Source organism: Phytophthora sojae (assembly GCF_000149755.1).
Source record: "Phytophthora sojae unplaced genomic scaffold PHYSOscaffold_1, whole genome shotgun sequence".
Classification (NCBI taxonomy): domain Eukaryota; phylum Oomycota; class Peronosporomycetes; order Peronosporales; family Peronosporaceae; genus Phytophthora; species Phytophthora sojae.
In genome coordinates this window covers 10,443,235-10,469,841 of record NW_009258115.1, presented here as the reverse complement: position 1 = coordinate 10,469,841, position 26,607 = coordinate 10,443,235, and the positions used below count along the sequence as shown (strand labels likewise).

At 52.1% G+C, this 26,607-nt stretch overlaps 12 protein-coding genes across 12 annotated transcripts; 5 read left to right on the top strand and 7 right to left on the bottom strand.

The window, feature by feature from the left end:
- Positions 1-304: 304 nt before the first annotated feature.
- On the top strand, positions 305-1,514 carry PHYSODRAFT_472124 (hypothetical protein; the record flags this gene model as incomplete). Its single annotated transcript, XM_009518733.1, has 4 exons — positions 305-531; positions 618-906; positions 952-1,347; positions 1,416-1,514. 4 exons carry the CDS (start codon positions 305-307, stop codon positions 1,512-1,514), a joined length of 1,011 nt encoding a protein of 336 aa, XP_009517028.1.
- A 122-nt stretch (positions 1,515-1,636) lies between these two features.
- On the bottom strand, positions 1,637-4,243 carry PHYSODRAFT_471623 (hypothetical protein; the record flags this gene model as incomplete). Its single annotated transcript, XM_009518732.1, has 1 exon — positions 1,637-4,243. The coding sequence occupies one exon, from the start codon at positions 4,241-4,243 to the stop codon at positions 1,637-1,639; it is 2,607 nt and encodes an 868-aa protein (XP_009517027.1).
- A 1,719-nt stretch (positions 4,244-5,962) lies between these two features.
- Positions 5,963-6,535, bottom strand: PHYSODRAFT_468151 (hypothetical protein; the record flags this gene model as incomplete). Its single annotated transcript, XM_009518731.1, has 1 exon — positions 5,963-6,535. A coding segment is annotated over one exon (573 nt), but the record flags the coding sequence as incomplete, so codon positions are not given.
- Positions 6,536-6,574: 39 nt separating this feature from the next.
- On the top strand, positions 6,575-6,856 carry PHYSODRAFT_472261 (hypothetical protein; the record flags this gene model as incomplete). Its single annotated transcript, XM_009518730.1, has 1 exon — positions 6,575-6,856. A coding segment is annotated over one exon (282 nt), but the record flags the coding sequence as incomplete, so codon positions are not given.
- A 163-nt stretch (positions 6,857-7,019) lies between these two features.
- Positions 7,020-7,379, top strand: PHYSODRAFT_422571 (hypothetical protein; the record flags this gene model as incomplete). The annotated part of the gene is made up of 1 exon (XM_009518729.1): positions 7,020-7,379. A coding segment is annotated over one exon (360 nt), but the record flags the coding sequence as incomplete, so codon positions are not given.
- Positions 7,380-7,436: 57 nt separating this feature from the next.
- Positions 7,437-8,566, bottom strand: PHYSODRAFT_261143 (hypothetical protein; the record flags this gene model as incomplete). The annotated part of the gene is made up of 2 exons (XM_009518728.1): positions 7,437-8,304; positions 8,550-8,566. The coding sequence occupies 2 exons, from the start codon at positions 8,564-8,566 to the stop codon at positions 7,437-7,439; spliced, it is 885 nt and encodes a 294-aa protein (XP_009517023.1).
- A 2,495-nt stretch (positions 8,567-11,061) lies between these two features.
- PHYSODRAFT_418473 (hypothetical protein) lies at positions 11,062-11,502 on the top strand (the record flags this gene model as incomplete). Its single annotated transcript, XM_009518727.1, has 1 exon — positions 11,062-11,502. A coding segment is annotated over one exon (441 nt), but the record flags the coding sequence as incomplete, so codon positions are not given.
- A 2,935-nt stretch (positions 11,503-14,437) lies between these two features.
- PHYSODRAFT_472824 (hypothetical protein) lies at positions 14,438-15,828 on the bottom strand (the record flags this gene model as incomplete). The annotated part of the gene is made up of 2 exons (XM_009518726.1): positions 14,438-14,981; positions 15,311-15,828. Coding segments are annotated over 2 exons (1,062 nt in total), but the record flags the coding sequence as incomplete, so codon positions are not given.
- A 234-nt stretch (positions 15,829-16,062) lies between these two features.
- On the bottom strand, positions 16,063-16,494 carry PHYSODRAFT_475959 (hypothetical protein; the record flags this gene model as incomplete). The annotated part of the gene is made up of 1 exon (XM_009518725.1): positions 16,063-16,494. One exon carries the CDS (start codon positions 16,492-16,494, stop codon positions 16,063-16,065), a length of 432 nt encoding a protein of 143 aa, XP_009517020.1.
- A 1,114-nt stretch (positions 16,495-17,608) lies between these two features.
- PHYSODRAFT_471348 (hypothetical protein) lies at positions 17,609-20,615 on the bottom strand (the record flags this gene model as incomplete). Its single annotated transcript, XM_009518724.1, has 8 exons — positions 17,609-17,779; positions 17,867-17,945; positions 18,013-18,341; positions 18,384-18,734; positions 18,831-19,486; positions 19,574-19,929; positions 20,018-20,151; positions 20,223-20,615. 8 exons carry the CDS (start codon positions 20,613-20,615, stop codon positions 17,609-17,611), a joined length of 2,469 nt encoding a protein of 822 aa, XP_009517019.1.
- Positions 20,616-23,066: 2,451 nt separating this feature from the next.
- On the top strand, positions 23,067-24,783 carry PHYSODRAFT_552896 (hypothetical protein; the record flags this gene model as incomplete). Its single annotated transcript, XM_009518723.1, has 9 exons — positions 23,067-23,091; positions 23,237-23,264; positions 23,336-23,404; positions 23,475-23,635; positions 23,712-23,936; positions 24,010-24,194; positions 24,269-24,411; positions 24,475-24,579; positions 24,657-24,783. 9 exons carry the CDS (start codon positions 23,067-23,069, stop codon positions 24,781-24,783), a joined length of 1,068 nt encoding a protein of 355 aa, XP_009517018.1.
- A 129-nt stretch (positions 24,784-24,912) lies between these two features.
- On the bottom strand, positions 24,913-26,044 carry PHYSODRAFT_294753 (hypothetical protein; the record flags this gene model as incomplete). Its single annotated transcript, XM_009518722.1, has 4 exons — positions 24,913-25,660; positions 25,732-25,812; positions 25,903-25,904; positions 25,976-26,044. 4 exons carry the CDS (start codon positions 26,042-26,044, stop codon positions 24,913-24,915), a joined length of 900 nt encoding a protein of 299 aa, XP_009517017.1.
- Between the last annotated feature and the right edge of the window lie 563 nt (positions 26,045-26,607).

The following is a 26,607-nucleotide window of genomic DNA, read 5'->3' as shown; positions in this document are numbered from 1 at the left end:
CGGCGACTCGAGCCTTCAGGTGGGGGACAGGCTGCTGTCTGTGGACGGCGTGGACCTCACGGGGCAGGAGTTCCTGACCGTAATTCAGCACCTCAAGGCCACGCCACCGGGGGAGCTGATGTTTGAGATCGAACGGTATGGCGCGCCAACTCAGCAACAAAATGGACACCAGCCTGGAGGTCAAATGAATGCGCGGTCTCCCCTCGGAGGAGGAAATTCTGCTGCTGTTTCAGCCTCTACGACTTCATCTGGAGCTGCGATGACGTCCCAGGCTGCACAGGTTAATCCTTGGGGTGCGGCTTCGATGAAGCCAGTGCCGGTTACTAGTAGTGGTGGATCAGTACCGTCATCGCCAGGCTATTGGCCTCAGAATGGGGCGAGTCCGCGTGGCCAGCCAGGAAGGATCATTGCCGGCAACCCGCCGACGACCTCGGTGCCTCAGACGGGAGTTCCGCCTCATTCTATCCCCATTACAACTAGCGCGCCGATGAACGGTGGACAACAGCCACAGCCAAGGAAACGAGCAAGACCGTGAGTATCTTAGTTGGCTGTAGGGTGGTGGAGGATTACATTTGGCTGACTGTCCTCGTGTGCGTGCTTTTTGTTTTATTTGTTAGTGCACAGCGGGCGGTGACGATGCTGGATGACAATGGGCAGCCTGTGAATGTGACTGCGCTGATGGCTGACCTCAAGAAGGAGCGTGATGAAAAGGCTGCGTTGGAGGAGAAGAACAATGCGTTACGGAAGCGCTTGCAGCGTATGCTAATCGAAAATGACGAGGTACGCGTGCGCGCCAAGAACGAGGTTACAGCGGCACAAGAGAAGACCAAGCGCGAGGTTACCGAAGCACAGAACCAGTTGGCAGCTGCACGGGCGCAACTGCGACTGCAGGATCGAGGTCCTGACGTGGGACGCACAGATTCAATCGTGAAGGAGCTAATGGCATGCAAGGCACAGCTAGAACGCGTGAAGAAGGCCGAAGCTGAACGGACGGGAATGCTCAACACGCGATACCGAAGCGAATGCCGAATCGCCACCGTCGACGCGCAGCGCATACTGGACTCGGTCGTTGGAATGTTTAGGACGAAGCTTCGGCAAGTCGGCCGCATGGCCCGTGAAAACACAAACAAGCACGACCTGGAAGTGGCATGTGACGGAGTGCGCCGCCTTGCGTTTATGACGCTGTTCAGCATGACGCACGATTTTACATTCTACACGTCTGCAGCGCTTCATTCGCAAGAACCGGTCCACCACACACTCGAGCAAGAGCAATTTCTCGACTTGTTTGGCAATTCTTTGTGTCACGAAGAACGCGCGGGGTTATTCTACGTCGCTACGGCTCCCATGGTAAGTATCGGGTTATTGAGAAAGGTTGTGCGCGCCATGGCTAACTGCTTTTTGTGTTCCTTGTCTAGCTTGTCGTGTTCGACCCTAGCGCTGAGAGTGTGGTTTTAAGGTGCCAATGGGCTGAGCAGAACGCCCTTCGTGACCTTGCGCGCAACTTCCGCTTCTGAGCAACGGGTAGCATAGATTGTTTGAAGCACTGCCAGTTAGTGTCGATGCAGAGTGGCTTCGTTGGGTAAGGCGACACCATGACAACTCGCTGAAACTCTAAGTATGTATTGATTTTGAAATGCTAAGCAAAGGTTGGAAGATTGCCATTCGCGCTGTTCAGCGTGTTGATCGATGTGGTGTTGGTGATTGACAGTGCCATGGACTGCATGACAACGTCACGGAGGCGGTTCCAGAGAGCAGGTGCCAGCTCATCCATGGTCTCGTACGTCTCCCGAGTCATCTCAAACACAGTGCACGGCTGTAGCGCGGTGGCAGCCATGTAGCGGTATTGGCGGCCGAAGAAGTCGACTTCTCCAAACATGGCGCCGGGCATCACATTCTCTAGCAGAGTCATGGACTTCCCGGGGGCCACGCTGCCGTCGTCGTTCATGAAGAGCGCGACGCGGCCGCTGGCGAGGAAGTAAAACCGATCCGGGTATGACGCGACGCGGTAGAACTCGTAGCCTGCGGGCACCTCATACTTGCGGAAGAACTGGTCGACACCACGGAAGAGCGGCGAGTCGTCAGGCTCGCCCATGAAGCGGTGCAGGAGCACACTCATGGATTCGTGGTAATTGGTGAGTTCTTGCGCGTGGCTCGTGTTCACCAGCAACTGGTTCTCGCAGAATTCCAAAGCCGCCTCAGCGTGGAGGAAGAAGTTGTCCTCTTCTGCGATTTCGTTCTTCAACAGCAAGCTCCGAATCTCCGGCAGGACATCGGCAAAGATGACGGTGACTTCGTGGCGCTTGCAGTGCTGCTGCAAGATCATGAACGCACTGCGCGCAGCCGTTGCGTCCATACCAGAGACGCGGCTGAAGTCCATGACGACATATTCGGTCGGGAGGCCGTCCGGGTGAGGCGCAGGGCTGCCATCTAGACACTGGATCGGGACATCTCGCTTTGTCACGGGTGTGAGCGGAATACCGGAGTCGTCAGCGTAGTATTGGGGCTCAATCTCCACTTTCCGGTTTGATTTCTGCTTGAGAGTAGCGCGGGGTTTGCGAATGTGGACAGCCTTCTGGACGTCTTCAAGAATCTGCACCGACGAGCCGAAGAACAGATAACCATACAGCTCCAAGTACACGATGACGTCGCGCTTCTGGCCGAGCAACGTGCGTGCCGCGAGCTTCCGCACCGCAGCGGAGGAGCGTGATCGCCGGTTCACGACGCGGACCTGAGCGTACCCGAACAGGAAATTGATAATGCTGAAGCAAATTCCAAGCAGCATTCCGAGCTCCAAGCTGACAAGGTTGATCGCGATGAAAGACAGCCACAACACCACATACTCGCGCGGCAGAATCTTGTGGTACACGTGTACGAGCCACTCCAGCATGAGGTCGATGGCAATGAAGATCAGCGTAGCGGCAAAGAAGAAGCGCGGCACGAGGCTCATGACGGAAAGCGGAATCAGCACGATGGCGAACTCGGAGATGATGACGCAGACGCCCACGACACGCGAGTTGGTCTTGGAGCGGTAGGTGAAGATGGTCTGCGAGAAAATGTATGACCCGGTGTATCCGCCCAGCAGTCCGCTCACAAAGTTGGACCATCCGACGGACTTGAGCTCGTGGTTGATGTTGAGCTGGCTGCCCATGTCCATCTCGATAGCCGCCACATCCAGACACGACGAGAAAGCCACAACGAACGTCATGCCGAGCCACGTCGTGATCTGTCGCGGCACCTGATTCCAGTGCATCTGCGAGAAGTCAAACAGGTCGAACATCTGAACGAAGCCAGCGGGGTCGGACGCCGGCGAGACCCATCCGAACTCGCGCGCTTCATCCAGCGAGATCCCGAACAGTGCCAAGACCACGAAGAACAGCAGCGGCATCAGCAGGATCGTAGCAGGCAGCGCGAAGGAGCTCTCACAGCGCTGCGACACCAGCAGCAGAATAATTCCACCCAGCATACCCGGAACGCAGAGGAGCATGTAGTGCGGGTCCCAGAGCTGCATCATGGACGAGAAGTCGTTGATCACCAGTCCCGTGCACAGCGAGAGCCCCGCGTACATGCAGAAGAGGCCGATGAACGCCAGGTAGCCGCCCACCACGGGCATGGGCAGGTACGACACAAGGCCCGCCAGCTTGAACTTGCCCAGCACCACGAGCACCACGCCCAACGACGCCGTGGCCAAGCCGATGGTCACCACCGTGGTCGTGACCTTGGCCTCGAGCGGCACGTCCTCGCCCAGCGAGTTGCAAATAGACGTGGCGATGGCGCTGAGGAAGATGAGACCGGCGTCCTGCACCTGGCCGATGGCGAAGGGCAGCGAGCTCAGCAGCGTGAACATGGCCTGGTGCACGACGCTCGAGAACATGACGAGCTTGGACAGCGCCGGCATGAAGCTGGCGAAGTCCGGGTGCCCAAAGATGATGGCCGCGTAGCCGTACATGCACGGGATGGTCAGGATCGAGTTGATGATTCCGTACATGAGCGCGTTGGTGAACTTGGCCAGTTGGTTGGTGCTTAGGGCACTCGTCGAGGCGTCACCATCCGCCCGAGGGTCGTTGCCGACCAGCAGCGTCATGGCCTCCCCATTGCAGGGCGAGCCCTCGTCCACCCAGCTGCGGTGGCGGCGACGGCGCTCCGATGTGTCATTCCGGGCCGTTTCGGCGGCGCGATCGGCCGCCGGCGTGGAGTTGGAATTGCTCCGACGCTTCACTGCGCCGGAGAGCGCGGGCGAGTACATTGCAGCGCTGCAAGACTTGGACGCAGATTGCAGGCGGTGGTGGAGGAGGGAGGGACGTACAAGACAGTCTCAGGGTATGCATGTGTAACCAGGGTACATTTATAAGCAGGGGTACACAATTGAGCAGATCCTTTTCCGGTACGTTACGTTAAAAAGTGCTCCGAATGAATGTTTGAAGGTACAGTACCAAATGATACCTGATATATTGCCATACTCGCTGAGCAGCTCGAGTCGAGTTGCTGGTGGGCCGACCTCTTACGTACAGTAAAACTGTACATTTGACGACGTCCCCAAAGCATCAGCCTAAGCTTATCAGCGCTACTAGTCAATTTTTGAAGTGTAAGCCTAGGCTTTAGACCTGCCTTGCTGTAAGCTTCTGCTGTGCAGTCAAATGTATATAGCACCTTCACCATATAGATACTGTTGTAAACAGTTCTAGCTATCTATACTAGTCATGGGCATCGAACCAGCTACAGAAACTACTGCGATGGTTTTCAGTACCTGCTGGAGGACAGAATAGCTGCCTTACTTGATCGCAGTCCGGTATTGGTAGCACAGTTATGCATCAAAACACCTTCTGCCAGCAGTGTTGCTCTTAATTAAAACTGCATGCACAGGTAGCAAGGGAACCAACCTGACCGAGGCTGCGCTTTGCTGCAAGTTTTTGCAAACCTAGCTCGAGTCAGCACGAGTGCTGCAAGTTTTAGCGAACCTAGCTCGAGTCAGCACGAATGCTGGTCATTTGTGAGCAAATAAGCTCCAACAGAGCGTTGTGCTTTCGGATGGTTGCTATGTGCCCCGTTGCACCAAGAGTGATCAGCTGATAGCCGTGCACTCAACCTAGCTATCGAGCTTCGGAGATGCAGCATGTCTGACATCGCCCAGCACGCCTTCCTGCGTGGCATCAACATTGCCAGCATCAAAAAGCAGTGCCAGCAATGCAACAATTTGTCATCGCATCTAAATCTTGCAGCTAGACGTTCCCGCCGAACACAAGCCCTTCGCTGAGGCAACACTCTCATGGGTCAAGATCGCCACGACAGAGTCCCAAGAGTGATCCGACGTGCTCATACCGCCGTGATACCGCGAGACGAAGGGGCGCCGTGCACTTATGTACCATTACTTTAAGGCCCTCCGATGACGGTGCCCTTACTGAAAGTCTGTGAGGAGTCTCTTGGCCCCTCGTCCGAGGGGCCCAAAAGCCCACTATACCCGAGTAAAATTCGGGGAGGTCGAGGGCGCCGCCCCTGCTATATATTGCAGCCCTAAACCTACTTATTTCATCCAATCAATCACCAGACACTACGGTAAGGAGAGGTATACCGGTACCAAGTCATTATAATGGGGACTTCGTCCCAATGAGACGACGGCAAACAAAAAATTACTTATAAACCTAATACGAATCGCGATTTAGGCACACCATTCGAAAGAAGGCTATCTTAGCTTTCGTTTGAGCTATTCCACAGCCAGATTGATCCACATGAAGCTGAGAACGAAGCCGGAGAAAAATTTATCTCCATTTTTGAGTCGCGATCTCAATTTTTTTATTTGCGTTTATAGAGTAAAAAGACGTGAGGAATCCAGTGGTGGTCTCAGATTTATCTAAAAACAAGTCTAACATAGCTAAAATAACATTTTTCGGATCCAGTACAAATCACGGGGGTATATTTTTAAATATTTTTCCGAAATTTGGATCAAGTCACTAAGTAACTTTTTGATTCACCAGTGGACATAGGTAACAAAATGATGCACTACATGCTCTCGGCTACTCATCTTCAGCTTCAGGCGTCGCTGAAGACTTGCGCTTCTTGGAGTTAGCAACAGCTTTCTTGCTGGGTGCTGCTCTCTTCTTTTGGGCAGCCATTCCACGTCCTTCTTGGTTCTTCTTGCGGCCGCTGCCATTGCAGCACGATGCGGTAAGCGAGCTTGCTTCTTCGTTTTAGCTGCAGCTCCTTCATCCTCACTTGGCTTCGCGTACAACGGGTCGTTCTGGAACTCGTCCGGGACGTACGGCCTAATGGACTTGTACATCTGCTCTTTCTTCTCGGCATTGATAGATGGGGGGGGTGGCAGGATTTCAATGTGGTCTGTCATGATTCGTGCCACCTTCCCCTTTGCCGTCAAAATGCCATCGATCTTTCGACGTAAGTCCTGCTCCTCTGCATCCGAATTTGGGCCCTTCTTGCACGCCAGAACACCCGGCTTGGAGCCGTCAATCGAAAAGATCTGGTACTGCTGCACACCATCGAGCCGCTTGTACAACTCAGTCAGCACTGGTTGGTACGACTTGAAGAGCTTGCTGCAATCGACGGGAGCGTCCAGAAATACTACAGCAGCGACAAGTACACGCTGCTCCCGGCACACTTTACCTGGGACGCAATTTGGGAGGAAATGCACAAGTTTGTGGAGTCTGGGCTTAGGGTGCGTGAACCCGCAAGAGCCACGATGCGGAAGCTGCTGACGCTACACTGCCCTACAATTCGGATCCGATCCCCGCGAAGCAACGTATGTGATGTATGCGCTATTTACCACGCCGGAATGCGCGGAGGAGTCACGGCTGACAAGACGGAGGCACTCGGCCGCCATACTGAATCGGCTCGGCTCATGCGGTAAGTTTTGTATGGGGACGTAAGCAACATTTTGATTTACTTGGTATATTTATCATGGAGTTTGGTAACAATTTAAATTACTTACAGGCTCGAATACAAGCGTGACAAGACTTTCTGCTCGAGCGACCACGCGGTCATTGTCATGGACTACTCGCAGAACCTGACTGGCCAACACGCCATCCCAATGGTATTTTTACTCTCTGCTGTCAGTGAGCTGCTTCGGTATCTACTACGAGAACGACGGTGTGCAGACGAACTACATCTACGATGAGAGCACCAGCGGCAAGGGCAGCGACCAAATCAACTCAATGCTGGCCCATTTTATCGAGACAAAGCTCGTGCCGTCTGGCAAAACCAAGCTGACTGTGTACGCCGACAACTGCTCGGGCCAGAACAAGAACAACTACGTGATCAATTTCTTGCTGACCCTTGTGGACATGGCCATTTTCGAGCATGTGGGCTTCAAAGTTTTCGTAAAGGGGCATACGAAGAATTCGTGTGACCATGGCTTTGGCCACATTCGAAAGCACTTGGCCTCCGCTGAGTGCTGGAGTGCTGGACGATGCAGCACGTTATTGATGCAGTCAACGCAGCTGCGGCAAACTCCGTGACTGTGCATGTTCCAAGTTCTTTTGCATACGGACGCGCACAGGGACGACCTCGCCAACCTCCTCCGCAAAGCTGGTGAACCACTTCACCAACCAGACCACGTCCACTTGCGACGCGTTTTTGTTGAGTTTGTTCCCGTGGTCCTTGATGGCCATGTTGCCATCGCGGATTCTTCTTTTGTAGCGCTGCAGAGTCATGGGTACGACACCGTAGCAGCGAGCAAAGATGGGGCGGCACACTTGCCCAACAAAAGGAAGATAGTAGTTGAATCGTTCACGGTCGCCGCTTCCTCGCTTGCGGTCGACTGGCACTTGCATGAGCACAGCCAGGAGAGTATACAGGCTGATATTCTTCTCCGGCTTCGACATCTGCGATAGCGAGCACAGTAGAGACTCCAACTCCTTGGCCTTGCCACGCACGCAGCGGTTCTTGCACGGGTCCGACTGGATTATCTCCGTGACTTGGGCGTTGAGGTCGGTGTCGAACAAAAAGGTACTTAAGTCCTCCTCCGATTTCTCGGTGCTGGGCGCTCTCTCCCTCTTCATCATCGTCGTCGCCGCTTGACGTCTGGGAGAAGTCTTCGTCACCACTATCATCAAGCTCTTCGCTCGAGGTGGGCTCACGACCCGCACTCCCACCGCCGCTTGGTAATAGATCATGGTCTTCACACGGTGAGTCACTGGCTCCGTCACCGCTGCCGCAGACAGCAGCATTACGGTCGGCATGGTCACGGGGCGGCGGACGGCCTTGTCGCTGCTGCTCACCTGCTTCACCTTGGCTGGGAGCGGGAGGTGTAGCGCCAGCGAGTGACGGCGGCGGCGGCGAGGCGGCGGGCTTCTGTGTCTGCATCATCGTTTGCAAGTGCTAAGCTTGGTGAAGTGATTGAACGACGACGTAATGAAGGTGTCGACGTGGATGCAGAAGCTGTCAATTCGATGATGTAGTGGCTTGATTTCTTCCGGAAGGAAAGAGCTACAATGGTTGATGACAGCTATCTTCACTCTCCGGATTTGTGGGGTGTTCTGAACAAGCTCAAGCCCGACGCTGTTCAGCTCCTTCAACCTTGTAGAAAGCTGAAAACGGATTACCTCTCGCGGAAACTCATCGCTGCATTTGTGTATGCACCTGAACTAGGCAGAATGCAAGGGCGTCCCGAATCGATAGAGTTCTCCACAAGAGAGGTTCTCAATCGATTTCTTCTTGCACTTCAGCGGTTCCCTAGTGTGCAGAGGGCATTTTACGCAAACGATTAGGATGGAGACTGGGCCGCGCTAGAATCTCTACTAGCGATGCAGAATGAAACTATTGCAGCGACCGAATCGGAGGTCATGCAGGGTTAGATGAACCAAGATGCTCAATACTACCGCAATGGAGGACTCGGACCTATATACAGAACTGCAGCAAATGGCAGATTTGTTTTATGGATCTGGGTTAGATAACACGAAAAACAAACAGCATCGAGCAGAACTACATGTGATTACACAGAATTTACAAGGCTTTAAAAAGGAGCGTCGATCTGGGTGGCTGCGTGGTTGGAAACAACGTACAAGTCTACGACCAGCCGACGTAATATATGTACAAGATACTCACCTGAAGACAAGTGAGGAAATTGATGAGGTAGCAGAAATGTGAAACCGGGTGTGGGGTATTAAGGAGCCGAAACAACCCCTCAGTTACTGGTCGAAGATGGAAGGATCGTCAGGAGGCATTGGTATTCTTTTGCAGCCGAATATCGCGGCTCAAGTCAGCCCGTGGAGACCAAGTGAGTGGACGGGACGACGAATTGGACTGCGCTTTCGAGAATGGACGCTAGTAAACATCTACGCGCCAACGGACAGGAAGGCTCAACGCAGTTTTTATAGCGATCTGCAGAGTTGGATTTCAAAAGTCAAGCTGCTTCTACTGGGGGGAGATTTTAATGCCGTTCTGCAGCCTTCTCTTGATCGAATAATTAATGGATTACCAAGTGCGAAGTCCTGTGAAAGTGTTGATCTTGACCGACTGGTAGATCAGCTCGACCTACTCGATGCGGTACAGCTTACAACACATGCCAACGAAGATAGCGTTACCGACCCCTTGACGCATTTTAGTTTTTGGAGAAAGCAGTCTGCAAGCAGGCTGGATCGCTTCTATCTAAGCAATGACCTTGCGGGACTAGCGCAATGGATTGAAGCACGGCCACCGAGCAATAAATCCGATCATCAGGAAGTACGGCTCTGGCTCACGCTACGTAAATCCAGTGCAGGGAGGAAAGATAAATCGCACTACCCTATTCGAAGCGCTTCACCAGAATGGGTTCATAAACAAATCCGGAGAAGACTACACAAGTTGAAAGCGACATTTCTCCAACAAAGCTGCCCAGAAAGAGCATGGGTTACGTTTCCTAGGCAGATCTCTATAATGCTATAAGGAAAGAACTACGTCTTACTACAACAATTTGAGGAAGTACCTGAATTGTGAAGCCAAATCACGAGAGGACTTACAGCGAAGCGCCAACAATTCCCGTGTACGACAAGGCCAACGAGCATTTGGCAGAACTCTACAACCGACGGTAGCCAATCTTAAACACTTCTACAAACGGCACGCGGATTGGCAACGTGATCAAACGATCTCTGATATATTTCTCCATCGCCTGGTCACTACTACCCCGAATCGATGCCAGTAGCAGAAAAAATGGCAAGTGAATGGAATGATATAATGGGGGGCTCACACGCGACTCTCGATCCATCAGAAATGCAAAAAGCTCTCCGAGAATTTCATATGATCCCGGATTCCCAACGCTTACGCCCGGAGGAGGAGAAACAACTTGTGAATCCCATCGTAGAGAAAGAAGTTGCTGATGCGATCGACAAACTCCCTCGTGATAAATCTGCAGGAACTACGGGTCTCTCGCATGATTTTTACAAGGACTTCAAGGATGAGATGGCGGAATGTCTTACGATGGTCTATCATGCGATTCAGAAGGGTGCAGCGGTACCGAGCTCGTTCCTTGACGCCGTGGTTGTTCCACTCCGGAAGAAGGGAGACTCAAGAAATGCAATGGACTATCGTCCAATCTCTCTGCTCAACACAGCTTATAAAATCCTAGGCAGAATGTATGCAGAACGGATTCATCTATTTCTCCCACGGATAATCAGTTTGGCTCAACAAGGGTTTGTGCGGGGTAGGCTCATGACTAAAAGTGTAACAGCCGTCCAAGCACTGTTGCTAACCCAGCTGGAGGACGCAAGCATTGCATGGGCTGACTCGGCCGCCATCCTTGGGCTCGACGAGTGCAAAGCCTACGACACATTGGATCGCAGCTTCCTGCTTACGGCTTTGACGGAATTTGGTTTTCCGCAAGGGTTTCTTGATGTGCTTCACAGTTTGCACACAGGAACCACGGCAAGTTACTTGGTGAATGGGGTAGAGTCATCGAAGTGGGAGGTTAATTCAGGAATTCGTCAAGGATGCCCGCTCGCACCTCTTCTCTTTATTTTGGCGATTGATTTTCTTGGTAGAGCGATTGCTTCTCACCCTGAAATTAAGGGTCTGGAAATTCCGGGTTCTGGAGGTAGACGACAGGTTTTTAATGGATTCGTAGATGATTGTACAGTTTTTCTATCAGCTACCCGTCAAATCGTTCCGCTGAACCACCTTCTACAACAGTTTGGAGAAATGTCGGGATTGAAGGTCCAGCCGAAGAAAAGTGTACTGATCCCGTTGAATACAGCATGGTCTCAGAAGTGGTGTCATGGTTACCCTGTGCTTGCAAAAGGTGATACCACTCTTATCTTGGGTTATCACTTTGGTAATCACGATACGACAGGCTACAATTGGGAAATACGGCTCATGAATTGTAAGAAACGATTGCAAGTTGCGACCCAGGTTACTAATTCCGTGAAGCAACGGGTAGTCCTCTTCAATACGGTAATACTACCAGCGATCTTGTTCACTGGTATGCATTTCACTGTACCGAGAGAGATTCTGAAGCGGCTCGAGCGACTCCAAAAAAGATTTATATGGAAAGGTACAACGAAGGAGGTCAATGGTCGGCATAAAATCTTACCTGGATTAGTTTTTGCGCCTGAGGAGCAAGGCGGCATGGGGCTCCAAAGTATTCAAGAGGCGCTTACTATCACCCGGATTAATCAAGCGGAGCAGTGGATCCAGACTTCATCGGACAACTATCAAGCAGCTTGGCATTGGTTGGCGCACCCCACAATACCAACTTCTCGGGACTGTTGCGCCTTGCCTTTACTCCAACGACAAAAGCTCAAGCAAATCAAGTACGCCGCAAAAAGCGATCGGGATGGATGTCGACGGTGCAAGCTCAAGGTAGAAGTGAACTTTGGGCTTACTTGACAGACCCATTGATTGTACCGCACGCTGATCGTGATCTACTGAAAAAAGTGGGTGATTTTCGCGAATCGATTATCTGTTTTTGGGGTCGAGGGGACACAATCAAGTGGATGCTAAACGTGTCGGTGAGCGAGCAAGGCGCGGTTGTAGACTCTGACCATTGGAGAACCAGCAAGTGGAACAGTAACGCGTTTATAGTAGATGCAAAAGGGAAGCCCCTTCGGCATCAAGATTTTCCGTTGTTCAAGCCTTGCACGCTAATGAAGCTGCAAGTTAGGGTTGAATCACCAGGAGTGTATCTATTGACGCCTCCAAGAGGTACAAAACCGTTTACGATCAGACATTATCGCCAAATGAGGCGTTGGTGTGCTAGCATTTTTGCTTGCGTTCCAGCGAGGGTGTGGACATCGACGCTGGCACCCATCAGGCCGAGCAATTTTCCTGCTCTGTCGCAGCAGTACTCATGGCATGCAGATAGCGACCGCAATGTTCTTGCATTCGTACCTAGTAACCCTCACGAACCAATTCTGAAACTAGTCCAAGACGTTAGAGGATGGACATGGAAAATTGCGTATCGAAACGCGGCTGAGGAATATGATAAAGACGTTCAAGCACTAAAGTTCAAGCAAAATATGTCAGGCTTAGCGTTTGAAGCGACGCCCTACTTACACCCCACGCCGTGGAAGGCGCCACCGAGAACTAAGGGGTTCTCACTTCGCCTGACCATTTTTAAGACCCGATCGAAGAGAATACGAAGAACCCTGAAGTTTTCCGTACAGCAAGTGTTAGATAAGATGGCTATTGGAGCAGGGCAGCACGAGTGGGCGCGAGCGGCGCAGTCTCAGCAGTGCACCGCGATTTGGCAGCATGACGGAATACTGACGGACTTCCAAAGGTGGACATCATTTCGCATTTGCACCCGAACTCTGAATTTGTACCATGCTGGATGGCCTCACCAGCGGGGTTGCTCATATGAGCAATGTGCCACGTCGTTGGAGACCATTGAGCATATCGTTTGGGATTGCGAGCGAGCCGAGGAAGTGTGGCAAGTTTGAATTCTCCAATGGATCGGTCACTACCCGCATCGAGACGAGATAGCATCACTGGTTCCGCATCTTGCAGCCAGAAGACCGCCTGAGGTTTCACCAACGTTTCTTGACGAAGCCATGAAGAGTAGTTCGTGCTGGGGGAAAGGGCAGGATAAAGCTATGAGGATCTTGTGGCTAATTTGGACGACATGTACTCAATGCACGCTTTGGCTGATACGAAATAGAGAGGTCTTTGACGGAGATCAAGTACCGCCACACGAAGCTAAGCGAACCTTGTGGAAGGCAGCTGATTTCCAGACGCATGCAGTCATCCGGGGAATGGTTTCACGTCCAACAACCAAAGAAGCGAGTTTTCGGTTGGACCAGTGCTACGCGGTTTTCTTGGCAATTCAACCTTCAGACAGGCCGATCGCAATTCAGCTCTGGACTCTAACTTTTCACTCTGTGAAATTGGAAGGATTACCAGGGCGAATAGGTATTTGGGTGGTGTTGGGGAACGACCCACAAGAAATAATTGCCATTGGTTTTGCCCAAAAGAACGAGCCAGTCATGGAAACTAGTATGGCTATTCAGCTCATCGTCCGAGCCATGCATCAGCTAAAGCAGCGAGCTCAACTATCTACAGTCTCTCTTTAATTCCCAAGGCATCCAACCAATGATCAAGTCGGCTCGAGCCCAGAATGCCACGCACCAAGCGCTCAAAGCCGTTGTCTCGATAGCATGGAAACCAGCTTCCAAACGCATCTACAAAGCGATCAGGGGATTTCTCAAATTGCGACAACTATCTCAGTTTACCAATGCTGTACTACTTCGAGAGCACCTGCCTGTCAAGCTGTGGGACTACCTGCAAGAACAATTTTCGCCGGAGGAGGAACTATCCCAACACCGTTCGTCAATTAGGCTCAGTCTACAGCGATATCAGGACTCTATAGTTTAAACAAACGTAAATAGAGGACCTCTGAACACACGACAAGCTGGTCGCCAAAGCACGCATGGCTCAGATGCGAGGAGAAAACTAAGGCGACATACGACCTCATTAGACAACTAATGAATTTTTAAATTAAAAAGCATTCATCAGCGCCTGCACATTTCTCTTCGTTGCTCTGCCCGTCTTTTATCCTTGTTGTGAATTACTGGTCCTCACCTGTTGCTAGTGTTGCAGTGTCGCTTTGCTCTACAGTAAGTTGAAGTGCAGATACACAAAAGGCTCAGGAGCTGGGAAAGGAGAGAGAAAAGTAAAGAGGGGGAAACCACAGAACACAAAAATACAACGGGAGCAGCAAGTCGCTTTACTCCCCCGCAGCGCGTTCACCTTCTCTTCCTCCTTCGTTGTGCGGTGTGAGTTACAGATGCACGCAAAAGCAGCCAAGTTACAAGTATCCTGATTGTTATCTTCGATATCAAAGTATTGGTCCGTATCATACGACACTGGGCTCGGAGCGTTTGATCTCGATAACAGTACTAAGTATGTTGGAATCCAGCCCAGTGTTTAAGAAAATAGCAATGAATTTGTAATTTCCTATCTTAAAAAAGTACTTCAGCTTACTGGGAAAGAAAAAAAATGCAGCCGTCGCTTTGCATTCACGCTAGCGATCCTGCGAAATCAACGTCTGGTCGCCTGGCTTCAGTTCGGGGAAATTCCGGTGGAGCCAAGCAACTCCCCCACGATAATCGCCCGTTCGATGGCCTTCTGCGTGAAAACGCCTTGTCCTGTCGAGTGAAATTTCCAGCTGCGGATATTTTTCCATCGCTGCTGACGTGCAACTCACTGAGGTATTGGAGAGGAGCCAGAGGACAATTTGATCCTTACAACGGGCCACGGCTTGGTCGATAGCATCGGAAGTACAGCCCTCGGTCCGATTCCCCCACAACCACTCGACAACCTCGAGCCATCCGTTCGTTGCAGCAAAATCGACTGTATTTGTCGTGCATCCCTCAGTCCGATTAGCGTGAAGCCACTGCACCACGTTGAGGTGACCATTTTGTGCCGCAATGTCCATAGCGTTTGTCGTGCAGCCTTCCGTACGATTGTGATGGAGCCATTGTACAACATGCAGATATCCGTTGGCCGCAGCGCCATCCATAGCTGCAGTAGAGCAAGCCATCCAATCGTGTGCAGCCATTCCAAGACTCCGAGATGTCCATAAGTTGCTGCGTAGTCCATGGCCTCCGTCGATTTCTTTTCACGACAACACTCTTTCCAACGATTCCTGCGCAGCCACTGGATCGCAGCGAGCTGACCCTGGATCCCAGCTTGCCCCACCAGATAGCGACACCGGGGCCACCATGGCTTTCTCGGCTTCTCTGTTCGCTGTCGTTTGCATTGTCTTCGTTTCTGCAGTAAACTGAATTTCTCCGACATGTCGAGACCGTGAAAATACTCCAAAATCTCCACTTGTCCCCACGTTGCTGCTTCTTTGATAGCATCCTGCGCCGAGAGATCGTCAAAATAGGAGCACCGCTCTAGTAGCAATTTCACGCAGTCAAGACCGCACTTTTGGATAGCAGAAACCATAGCCGAACGATGGTAGGAACCCGGTTTGAGCTCCCCTTGCCCACAAAGGTACTGCACGACGTGAAAGTGCCCTCCTTGGGCTGCGTCACAAGCTATAGCCGAAAGTGGGTGGTACCCCCTGTTCGCACACACTTGGCGTCGGACCGATTGCTCTGCCAGCCACTGCAAAACCGGTAAATTCCCGTGGGCGGCCGCTTCTCTCATCGTTCTACTCCAGTGTCCCACCCACGAATCCATGTCGACAGTATCGCGAGATGCAGCGAAAATTCCCCAAATCTGCTGCATCAGATCCAGCCGATCTTTCCGCGTAAGAAAAAGAAAAAGCCACGGCTGAATATCTTCGCCTGGGTGTAAATAACCACGTGCCAGCATCCATTCGATGCTCTGGACGCTCGGAGATCCCCTCGCGTACTCTAGCAGACTCCGTCCCTCGGGTACCAACCTCTCGGCTAGCTCCAGGTTATTTTTCTATAAAGCTGCCTTGATAATGTTCATTACCTCATCATCGTCAAATGACCGCGGTGTACTGCCGACCAGCCACTGCGCTAGCTCAAAGTGCCCATTATTGATAGCCACCAGGACCGAGCGAGTGCTCCACGTGACGGCGTTGCCCTGTCTTGGTCGTCGTGGAATCCACTCAAACATGACGCAGACCTCCTCAGAATTAGGGATTCGGTACTTCAGGTGAGCGCCAAATCAGCCGGCGTCATGTTCCAGCAGGAACTCCAAGATGTCGAGATCTCCATTACTGGCAGCGACTTCCACCACATCTGCAGGCACAATACAACCCGAAAAATGGGTAAATAACCACTCGACCTGTTCCAAATCCCCTTCTTCAACAGCGAAATGCAGCGCCTTCCCGAATTCGTAGCGATAATACTTAGTAGTACGGATCAGTCCGTAGATAGTTATATAGTTTTGTAGGGACCATTCTGGTGTCTTGGCGTCGATCGAAGTGCAACTGGAGTCCCACATCCAGTCTAGTAAATCGATAAAGTTAAATCTGCAGGCGTCACTGAGCGAGAGGAATCGGCCTGGCCGGAGGAAGCTGGTGAGGAGCTGCTTGACGTAAGGGAGGCCGCCCATGGCCGGATGGACGAGGGGTAGAATTGTTAGGGAGAAGACCATCGAGGCGCTGGATTTGGGTGGGACGTGTCTGGTTCTCTGCAACTTGAATGAGTTGTGTGCAGGGAGTGACAGTAGTTTGTTTTGAACTACTATCCAGTTGATACCAATATTAAAATGATGCTCAAAATACTATAGTAGATAGTATTTTGGGACGAGGAGCCGACTACTACTGCAGTAACTAGTAACTCAGATATGCCACATTTATTAATGCTGACTACTGTCACGCACTTGAAGAAATTTAGCGGTGTGTGTCAATCTTTCGGCTTCCAAATGAGGTCTGGCCACATTCTCATTTAGTACAGATGAAGATTTACGACGTGCAGGGTCACTGATCCAACCATCGTACACAACATTGCTACACTGGCTTTGCTCGTGTCAGTGCAAACCCCGATCCCCTGAAGTGGCCAAGATTGCTTTGGTGGTGTGAGCTTAATTCCCATGTTGCACAGCTTATATGGGAGCCACTTAGAGCGGTAAGTGCATAATATGCATCAATTAGACGGGTCTAAAGTAGCTTCAGGAATCGACCGATGCTTCTCACCTGGATGGTTTAACTTTGAATATGAACCGGCACCTCATGCTCGCAAACGAAGAATTTTTGAACGAAGAATCCAACTGTGTGAAGCGTGCAGCGACAAAGATGTAGGCTTTTTGCAAATCGATCATCGAAATTACTAGGAAGTACTAAGTTATAATGCATTAATAGTACTGTAGTAGTCGAGATGCTAGGCTCGATGATACTATTACTATAGTTTCTTGTTGTCTTCTACTAGTATATGACTATAGTAATTCAGAAGAAAATCGTGTTACTGTCAATCCCTGGTTGTGTGGTGGTGGAGCATAAAAAATAGAAGCTTGGGTAATTTGTCATTGCCAGTTTATGATATACTCCGAAGTACATACAGTAGCACGAAGCTTTGTAGTTTATTGTTGTGCGGATGATCCCTCATCGCCGACATCCTGGGACCTAATAGGAAGAAGACATGGCGATCTTCCCTTTTATCTTTTCTTTAGTGAAGCACCAAAATAAAATAACGGTAAGCGTACTCGATTTGATGAGCATAGCTTGCATCAACCAGGCAAGTACATTACTTTTACCAGACCAGCCTCCAAATTAATGCACAGAGGCTCCACCGACAATACTGTGCAAGAAATCGAGTACCTGGAGACTTCCGTGCTTGTCCAAAACATGGTTAAACTCGGAGCACCCAGCGGATTGAATACACGCCGGACAGCCATCGGAGCACAAACACTCGCTTGCAATCGTCCAGGCCTTTTCGATCAGCTGCCAAGTTCGCGCAGTAAAAGTTGACGTGAGTGGCCATCGTCAGTGACGATTTGTCACAAAACATTTGCTTGAATTCGAACGTACCTTCGGAAGCATCTTGACGATCTCCGGCACAAGTCCACTGCCTCCTTCTCTTCGCTCGAAAATCGTAACCCGATTTGGTCTACAAATACAAACAATGCGTTAAAGCCCAGCAGACGAGAACGCTCGATACAGAAACATCAACATACTTTACGCGCTGCTCGAACTCATTCACGTGCTCGGTGCCCACGTCGTCGGCGTCGCACAGAACGAACAGACGAACCAAAGACACAAAGAGATGCCCAACTCCATGGAGCGCTGCAGTCCACGACGCTCCACCCGTAGCTTCCACTTGCTTCCGAAGCACAGCAGGGAATTCAAGCCATACAGCTTCTCCGAAAGACTGCATCGGTGGTAAGGAGAACTCGTTCGTTCCTAATGCCCGCATGGTACGCTTTTCCAGCATCGTCGACCCGAAGACCCTTGTCAGGATGGAGACAGTGCCCACACAGATCAGGGCAGCATCGCTTTTCGCCGTCTTGTCACCACAACCGAGTTGACTCGTTCTGTGTATGCGCACAACTTCGATATCAGTAAGATCGCGGCATGTTGTAAAGTACGTGAGCGGCTGAAGACACTTCTTCGCGAACGCAATTCGCTGAACATTATTCAAGCGTGTGATCAGATACTCCTGGGCCTGATGCAGATACACCGCAGTAGGGTACACTTGAAAGAAGGCTCTGTCCCCAGGAATTTCATCCAGCACTTCTCCATCGGCTCCGTCAGTGGTAACGTTGTTGCTCGGAACCACCACGGTGTAATTTTCGTCGCAGATGCTGCGTAAGCTAACAGCGCGGAACTTCTTCGGCATGCACGAATGAATCCGGTAGTTTGTGTGTCCTCCCGCCTCCGAGCACTCCATCAACTTACGCTCTTTCACAAGAGGCTGGAGTACTTGATTCACTTCAGAGCACTCCGCTTTCCCACTTTCATCAGTACTCCCATTTTCATCCAGCATCCCGAAAACGTACGAATCGATGTAGGCTGTCCCTGACTGCGGAGAATAAAGTGCAGACTCACGGGCAGCGCACAATAAGTGCTGACCGAGAACTCGGTGGTTCATTGTGTTCAGACTCACAGCTTCCGGTTCGAGTTGGAAAAGCTTCGTGGCGTGTTGTTTCTGCGCGAAATGCTGGTCCAGGGGCGCATCGAAGCACACGATAATGGCGACGGACTGCTTCTGCTTGGATTGGCCCTGGCGGCGACCAGCTCGACCTGCCTGTTGCCACAACGATGCAATACTCGAAGGAAGTCCGAGGTGGATGGTGCAGTCCAGCTCGCCAATATCAATACCGAGCTCCAACGCGTTCGTCGCCACAACACCCAGCAAGTCTCCGCTAAACAGCCGTTGTTCAATACGTCGCCTGGCGTCGAGAGTATACCCACCGCGATAAGAGCTCACACGACGAAGCAGCTTCGCAGTGTTGGGGTCGGCTTTTAAAATCGAATGAACGTTCATGAGCACCAGTTCGGTCAGCTTTCGGCCTCGGCAGAAGAGAAGAGTAGCGATCTCAGCTTCGACTAAGCGAGCCAGGATACGGGCGCCCTGGAAAATCGAACTGGTAGTCAACGTAGCCTCCACGTTTTCAGGTTCATTGCCAGGCTTTGAAGAATTGGCGGCATCTTCGGTGCGCTTACGCTTCCCGGTAGTCACTGGAACGGTGGAGTGTGGAAGTTTAGTGGTCCCTTGCTGAGAATTCCCAGAATCACTCACCTCGGCAACTTTCGGATTCCAGACACAGAATAGCTTTTCTACCGATGGAGCTCCGTCCTCCGTAATCACCTTCAGTGGGCGCTGGCGGAAGAAATGAAGGTTGGGTGGTCCCATATTCTCCTCTGCACTCACTTGGGAAGTGTCATCTGCAGTTGAATCACCCGGGTGGGGAGGAAGTGATGGTAGTAGCTGGCGAAAGTGTGCTTCTGGGTTTTGAATTGTCGCTGAGCAGCAGACAACCTGCGGGTTTGAGCCATAGAGTGCACACAGGCGAAATAATCGTCGGAAGACACAGGAGACGTGCGACCCAAACACGCCTCGATACATGTGCGCTTCATCCACGACCAAAATCCTGTCCAATTTGTAAAAAGAAAAGAAGCCAAGCTCGTTAGAATTGTGAAAATAAAACCAATATCATGGACCCCGCAGACAAACTTTACCTGAGGTTCGATAGCACAGCTTTCCACTGCCGATGCTGCGGAAGAATCGTCAGGTGGAGCATATCTGGGTTAGTAAGGAAAATCCGCGTCTCGCGGATCACCATGGACCGACTCTTCATGGGCGTGTCGCCGTCCTGTACAACACCACCCCGTACACGTTAGATGTCATCCAATAGAGTTATCAGAAGAACGCTTCGCAGCTTACAAATGTCGCCCCGATATGAAGCGGAAGTTTAGCAGCCTCCAAAAACCTCCTGAGTGACTTGAGCTGATCTTGTGCCAACGCTTTCGTCGGGAACAGGTACATGAACGTCGCGTTGGGGTCTTCAAGCAGCATATTCAGCATCGGCACATTGTAGGCGAGCGATTTGCCACTAGCAGTAGCCGTCGACAGCACCGCATTTTCTCCTCGACGAATCGCCTCGATGGCCTCGAACTGGTGCGAGTACAGCTGCTTGATGTTGTAGCACTTCTCCAGTGCAGCGCACACTTGAGCCGATAGTTGCAGAGGTTCAAGATCTCGATACTGAGCCTCACGTGACCGACGCCGCTCCACGTGGACAATCTGATTCTTGTACAGATCCAATTGCTGCAACATCGTTAATACCGACGACCCCCAGTCGTTATGAATCTGCTGAACCTGCTGGATTGGGGTCGGGCTTGGAGCCTTCGTCTCTTCAACTTTTGTTCTAGTGGTAGAACCAGTATCCTCCTCAGTAGAATTGCCCTCCTCCTTGGCTCGTAAACGATTTTTCTCCGTCATAGTCGTTTTCTTCAGTGCTGCGTCGAATAAACTTTTCCGCTTTGTACTCGCGCGCTGGCTGGTCTGAGGAGCCAATGGGAACGCCACCACTTCAACATCTTCGACGCTCGACGGCGTCGGACTGAACACGTCATCTATCAAGATAAAATATTTAGCATAAAGTAAAAAAAAACTTCTGAATATTTTTTTAACCTGTACAATACAGGCTATACCTGATCGTGGCTGGAAATTTGTTTTCGGGGTTTCAAGGACCAGGAGGTCGGGGGCGATGGCGGCCAGCTCGACGAGGTGCTGCCGCGTGAGCTGCGAGCTGCCGAAGCTGTTGACCACCCGCAACACGCCGCGCACATTCGGGGCCGCGCGGTGCTTCGCCACGAAGCAGAAGGCGGCGTCCACGAGCGCGAAGTGGCGGCGCAGCAGTTCCTCGTGGTTGGTAGCCATCGGACAGGATAATGAATAGAATTCGTCCAATCAGCGATGCGGACAGGTTAACTTCAACGGCAACTAACTCGTCCATGACAGGTTAACTTCGACTAAACCCGATCTCGCGTTCAACGGCCAAAGCATAGCCCAAAGCTCTCGAGCTTGCCTCCCTTTGCAGCTAACAGATGCCATCAGTCTCTTTCGGACTGTGTCCGGACAGCAAGTCGTCGCCTACTTCAGCTTCACCGGGGCACGGATCGCCCAAGTCCGACGCAGGAGGGCACACGCCGCCCAACTACTTGGAGAACACTGCGGTAGGCGTGGATAAGCTTGATGCCTGAAGTGAGCGTGAGCGCCTTCTTTCTGTTGTCCGGGTCCACTTGCAGCGTCACAAACATCGGGGGGGGGGGGGGCTGTGACATAGCTGGGGTCGGGGCCGGTACCCAAGGAACCGGAGATCGTAAGACGACTGTCGAACACCCACCTGCCACGCAGACATCACAACAAGTCAGCGTTACAGTACTGCAAGACAGCAAAACATCCAGCATTGAGGGTGCTTACACTCTGGTGTTCACCGCGCAGCCGTCCTCCTCCGGGAAGAAAATGGGGATTTCGTTCGCGATCAGCTGGTTCCACTCCTCGTTGCACAAGTTCGACGCGCACTCGCCTCGTCTCCGAGAATGTAGATCTTGACGCCTCGAGCTTTGGCGGCGATAAGGTTATCCGCCACGCAGCGTTTGATCTTGCCGAAGAGTCCAGCGACAATCGTCTCCGTGGTGTCCTCAATCGATTGACACATCAGCCCGTCCGGGTGATGCAAAAGCCCAAAGTCCATCCACCCTTCTCTCTCCAGCAACCCGAGCTCACGAACCAAGCGCTTGTGGTAACCGTTGCTGTACTTGTCGTCGTCCAAGAGAACGAGCGCCCCCCCCATTGGTGACGAGCGAGTCCCTCTCTTCTTGCAGCAATTCCAGACGCTTCCTGGTCTCCCTTATCAACTCTTCAGACTCCGCCTCCTGTGGTCCATCTCCAATCTTGCTCTGCAGAGCAGCAGCCTTGTCCTTGAGCGTCCCAATCTCCTTCTCCAGCTCCGCTCTGTGCTCCTTCAGACCTTCATTCAGCACCACGACAATGTCGCTCTTCTTCAGCAAGTTCTTCTTGTCCTTGCGCTTGTCTCTTGGCGCCCACCGCCTCGTCCAGCATCTTGGCCGTGACTCCTTTGATCTTGCTGCGAATAATAGCCGCCAATAGTCCCAAGCTCGGCCTCTTGATGCCTGACAACTTCACGGGCAGAAGACAGCGCTTCTCCCACAATGAACGAACGATCGAGTCGTCGCAGGTCAAGCCCAAGCCCTTGAAATGCTCGGCTGCTTGCTGCATGTCCTCCTCATTGGGAATGAGACGGGGAGGAGTCGCGCTGTCGGCCAGAGCGTAGAGCTTCTGCACGACGGCGCTGTGAGAGAGTTGGGGCCTGTTGACTCTCCGCTTCTTCTTGCTGGGGAGCGAGGCAAGGGGCTCTACTACTCGTGGGGGGGGGGGGGTACGTGTACAGCAGAGGAGGTGGAGGAGGAGGAAGAGATGGCAGTCCGAGTGCAGGAAGCTGCAGAGATGGAGGCGCCGGGGCTAAACGCCGTTGCTTCGGCTTGGGCGACATGGAGTGGGGCTAACTGGACGAGAAGGAAACTGGTCGTGATGAAGAGCTGGAAGACCCCAGATACATTAGACCTTCTCACTTCAACGTTCGGCTTTTTTCGAGTACAAATATTATATTATGCAATATGTATAATCGACATTTCGTAGCGAAAAATTACGACAATATTCCTAATACGGTGTAAAAATCACACTTCTAGCGGAGGGATCACCATGGAGCTGGGCTGGGAGAACTCTTGTACGTGCGCCTCTGTATCTGCGCCTAGACGCGTGTTCACGCTCTGCAAACCGCATCCTCTTGTCCCTGAGGTGCTGGAGATACTACCACCGCTTGTTGCACGCTCTAACTCGCTCCGGCTGTGTCGCTATCGTCCGTTGAACAGACTCGGAGGGCTACGGCCTGAACCAGGGGTACTCTACGCCTCGTTCTACCTATGCTATTTGGTCCACGCTGACGCATATTGGGGGTACTGTTCTACCAGTTATGGGGACGAGGCGACGGCGCTCACGGGCGAGAACAAGCCGCGCATCCTGCTCATGGGACTGCGCAGGTGCAAAGTAGAGCGGCTCTACCTCAGTTCTACCTCCACTCTACTAATACTTGGTTATTAACTATTGCAGGAGCGGCAAGTCGAGCATCCAGCGCGTGGTGTTCCACAAGATGTCGCCCCACGAGACGCTCTTCCTCGAGGGCACCAACAGCCTCGACATCAAGTACATCGCCAACAACTCGTTCGTGCAGTTCCAGATCTGGGACTTCCCGGGGGACTACGACTTCAAAGGTAGAACGGCGGGGTGGTAGGGGGTACTACAAGGGCGTAGCGGGCTGACGTTATTTTCTTCTTGTTGCTGCTGCAGAGGACCTGGTGTACGGCGGCCAGCTCGTGAACGAGGAGATGATCTTCAGCAACTGCGGATCCATCGTTTTCGTCATTGACGCGCAGGACGAACCCTACGCCGAGGCGCTCGCGCGTCTGCACGACACGGTCACGCGCGCGCACAGGTACAACCCGGACATTCTGTTCGAGGTGTTCATCCACAAGGTGGACGGCGACCTCTTCCTGTCGGACGACCACAAGATCGGTAGGGGCCAGAAGTCTCTTGAGATCGTTCTTTTCGCAAACTTCTGATGTCAGGCTGTGGATTGTTTGGACAGACTGCCAGCGTGAGATTCAGCAGCAGATCATGGACGAGATCAACGACGGAGAGCTGGACATCCACATGAGCTTCTACCTGACCAGCATCTACGACCACTCCATCTTCGAGGCGTTCAGCAAGGTTGTGCAGAAGCTGATCCCGCAGCTGCCGACGCTTGAGAACCTTCTCAACATCCTCATTACGGTGCGTCAATTTGGAGTACGGTGCAGATTGCGGAGGGTGATGACCACTGACAGCTTCGAGGTGTCTGTTTTCAGAGCTGCAACATGGAGAAGTCGTTCCTGTTCGACGTGGTGAGCAAGGTCTACATTGCGACGGATAGCAACCCTGTCGACATGCAGTCGTATGAGCTGTGCAGCGACATGATCGACGTGGTCATCGACGTGTCCTGCATTTATGGGTAAGTTGGATCCGCGAAATGCTATAAGCGCTCGTGCTAACAGGCTGGTGTATTACTTCTCAGAATGAAAGATGACGGTGAGGGAGACGGTCTGGCGTATGACTCCAAGTCATCGTCGGTGATCAAGCTCAACAACGGGATGGTCCTTTACCTTCGCGAAGTCAACAAGTAAGTCGTGCTACACTTACTTCCGGGTGGCCTCGATCCAATCGCTGACCAATTTGCTGTGTGCTTCTACTATACAGCTATCTGGCCCTGGTGTGCTTGCTGCGCGCCGAGAACTTTTCGAAGCAGGGAATCATTGATTACAACATTGACTGCTTCAAGTCCGCTATCGGTGACGTGTTCAAGGCACCGAAGGCGATCGAGTAGAGCGATTACTCCAAGACGGCAACACTCCAGATGAACAAGCTTTGGCAAAAAAGACAAGGTAGCAATATTGCGGCTATTATAATAGTTGTGCTACTTGACACGGATTTTTTTAGGTTTCCTGAAAAATTTCTACGACGCTTTCTTGAGGACCAGTGCGATGATGACGATTGCTAGCAGGATGGCGACTCCGATACCGAGCAGGCAGCACATTTTCTTCCGGTGAGCTTTCTGGTATTTGATTGCCTTCTGTACTTCTTGGTTGCCTTGTTCCACGTAGTTGGCGGCCGTGCGCACCTGGTGGTCGATCTGATCGAGCAGTTCGCCTTGCTGCTCTACTAGCAGCGCCAAGTCCAAAAACATTTGGTGGAGCTCTGCAACACTCTGCTCCAGCTTGAGCACGTCCTGGTATTTGTCTTGGCAGTGGAGAAACACGTCCGTGATGGATTCCGCGGCCCCGCCCTGCAGAATGGCGCTCTTATAAATGGACCCGGGGTCTCCTGAGCGCATGACGGCGTCGATCTCGGCTTCGGACGCGTCTGGCTTCACGATCTGCACCTGCCGCTTCACTTTGTTCTTCATATCGCTCTTGTACTTCTGCTGCGCCTTCTGGTAGTCCTTCATGGAGTCCATGAACTTCTTGGTGAGGGTGGCGCACATGTTATCGCGGATCCTGATCTCCGACAGCGGCGTGCCTTTCTCCTTCTTCCGCTCGGCCGACTCCTTCTTGAGCATCTCCAGTAGCCCCTTGGCATGGGCCGCGAGTTTGTTGGTCGTTTCGATCACGAAGCCCAGTTGGGTGCTGATGGCTTGCTCTTCAGTGTTCGACGTCGCGAGAATCGCCTTCCCGTTCAACTCGGAGATCTGCTGCGAAGCGAGACTGCAGAGCAACAAACACGGGTCAATCCACTGTGAGTTTGAAGCAATTGGCGAGCCAAAACTGCTTCCTACCTGATGTTGGCGAGGTCCATTTGCATCTCCTCGACGTCTTTGAAGAACTGCTCCATGAACTTTGGCCGGACGACGCCCCGCCTGAATAATCAAGTAGATGCACGCATTCTCATGAGCGACTATGATCCGCAGGCGACAGTCAACATGGCTAGGTGTTGGCGCTAGACTCACGGCTGAGAGGGAACAAGCAGTCCGTTAGTTTGGTTTTCGTTTCACGAAAGCTAATAAGCGCCCATCCACCTACCTCGACATCGATCGCCACTTGGTCGGCAGGTGGTGCCTTGCCCTTGATTTCTGCGAGTCGATCCAGCATTCCTGCTGCGCGTTGACCTCGCTCGCCCTCCACTCGCCTTGGAGGTGCAGCGTATTACTAGTACTGCTGTATTTTCGCAGGCCCAGCGAAGTTGCAAGTGCGCCAACGGTTGAGTAGTGACACAGTCGACACTCAATGCTAAAGTTCCGCCTATCTATAGCGACCAGAAACGAATCCGATACCATCAGGCGAGGACGATGGTGCTAATGGGTTGGCTCATTATTTAGTCTACCTTATTGTCTACTTAAGTATGCTAAAGTTCACTCTACTGGGACGCGACGCGGATTTCTACTTCCAGCGGGTTGTTGGTTGCCGAGTGGCTAAGGGAGTTCGCCATGGATTCCATCACAGCGTCACGAACCCGTGAGTACAGCGCTGGCGCCGTCTCCTGCATCGCCTCGTACTTGTCGCGACTCATCTCGAATACAACACACGAGTCCGTCGCAGTTGCGGTTGTCTGGTGCTGCTGACGACTGAAGAAGGCCACCTCACCGAACAATGAGCCCGGGTGGGCGCTACTACCCTCCGTGACTTTGACGCTGCCTCTGGCGAGGAAGTAGAAC